We start from the raw sequence: 1400 nt of genomic DNA on the forward strand, positions 1-1400 counted from the left end.
GGCTCGCCCCCCCCCGCACATCCCCAGATCGCTCAGGAGCATCCCCCAGCTCGGGGTGGGGTTACCTGAGGAGCAGACGAAGCGGCGGCAGCCCTTCCTGGCAGCCTGAAAGGAGGAGAGAAAGAGGGGAGGGGACGGCTGTGGCCCCGCACTGTGCCCCCCGTGAGGGCAGGAGCAGCCCCCGCACACACCGTGCCCGCACTCACATCCTGGCACAGGTGCCCGATGCCCCGGATCTTGAAGGATCCCGAGGGCTGGACGTTCTCCATCTTCATGAAGACCTTGGTGCCCGCGGCCTTGGAGAGGGACAGGCTCTCCAGGACGGGTGTGACGATGTGGAAGGGCTTCTGGGGCTTCTGGCCCCCGGCTGGCCGGGCTGCCATGGCCTGACGAGGGATGCTCTGCCCGGGAGAGGCGGTGGAGTCACCAGCCGCTCCCCAGGGTCCCCCCGCAGCCCCGACGAGGACTGGGCTGTCCCCAGTGTCCCCTCCCATCTCTAGGATGCAGCAGCTCTCCCTGCAAGATCCCAGCACAGGCTGTGCCACCTCCTCCTGCATCCTCGCAGTGTCCCCAGCCCCGGTGTCCCCAGGTGCCCGTGCACAGCCTGGCCTGTCCCCAGGGCTGGCATTACCTGCTGTCCCCTGGGAGTTCCCCAGGGCTGGGATTACCGGCTGTCCCCTGGGATGTCCCCGGGGCTGAGATTACCTGCTGTCCCGTGGGATGTCCCTGCTTGTCCTCACCCACCGCCGAGCCTGCCACACAGAGGGACAGGTGACATCCGAGGGGCCGTGCCGGTGTCCCCAGGCCGCCGTGCTCAGTCAGGCAGGCGGGCAAGGGGCAGGGCTCGGACATTGCCCCGGCTGCTCGCTGTTTGCTCCGCCCTGGGCGCGTTTTACAGGCGGTGACCCGCGGGGACAAACACGAGTGGCCCTGCCAGCTCTCACATGCCCTGAGACGGGATGTGGGCTCCCAGGAGACGGGGGAAGAGGAAAGGCAGCTCAGGCAGCGAGCAGGGACAGAGCTCTGGTTACCCTGTGGTATTATCTGGTCCAGATAAAAACATGCACCAGCAGATTTTAGGATTTTTGCCCTGATGCAGCCAGGGCAGCCTGCACACCCCAGACCCCCCAGCCAAAACACCTCTCATTGCCTCCAAACAGCCATGTCACCCCTCTGCTCCCCCTGCCAAGCCCCCAGCCCATGGCAGCCCTTCAATCCTCTCCCAGGTTCCCCCCTCCAGCTGGGGCAGACCCCCGGGATGAGCCCCCCTGCTCCAGCTGGCCATGCCGGGCACGGCAGGGACAAGGATCCCTTAGGGAGGGGCTGTCCCAAGTGACCAGGCAGGGGCTGGCCCAGACCCAAGGTCCAGCAGCCCCCAGGCAAAGCAGGCAGAGCCCCCT

The 1400-nt window shown here is 66.9% G+C and overlaps 1 protein-coding gene across 1 annotated transcript in view; it reads right to left on the reverse strand.

The window, feature by feature from the left end:
• SDSL (serine dehydratase like) overlaps positions 1–467 on the reverse strand; it is a 3944-nt gene extending 3477 nt beyond the window's left edge. Inside the window, exons 1-2 of the mRNA XM_031057477.1 lie at positions 207–467; positions 61–105 (exon numbers count right to left, since the gene is read on the reverse strand). Of these exons, the coding sequence (XP_030913337.1) occupies positions 61–105; positions 207–383 (222 nt within the window). The 5' untranslated portion in view covers positions 384–467. The remainder of the gene's footprint in view (positions 1–60; positions 106–206) is intronic.
• Between the last annotated feature and the right edge of the window lie 933 nt (positions 468–1400).

Source organism: Geospiza fortis, unplaced genomic scaffold (genome assembly GCF_000277835.1).
Source record: "Geospiza fortis unplaced genomic scaffold, GeoFor_1.0 scaffold408, whole genome shotgun sequence".
In the NCBI taxonomy this organism is placed as follows: domain Eukaryota; kingdom Metazoa; phylum Chordata; class Aves; order Passeriformes; family Thraupidae; genus Geospiza; species Geospiza fortis.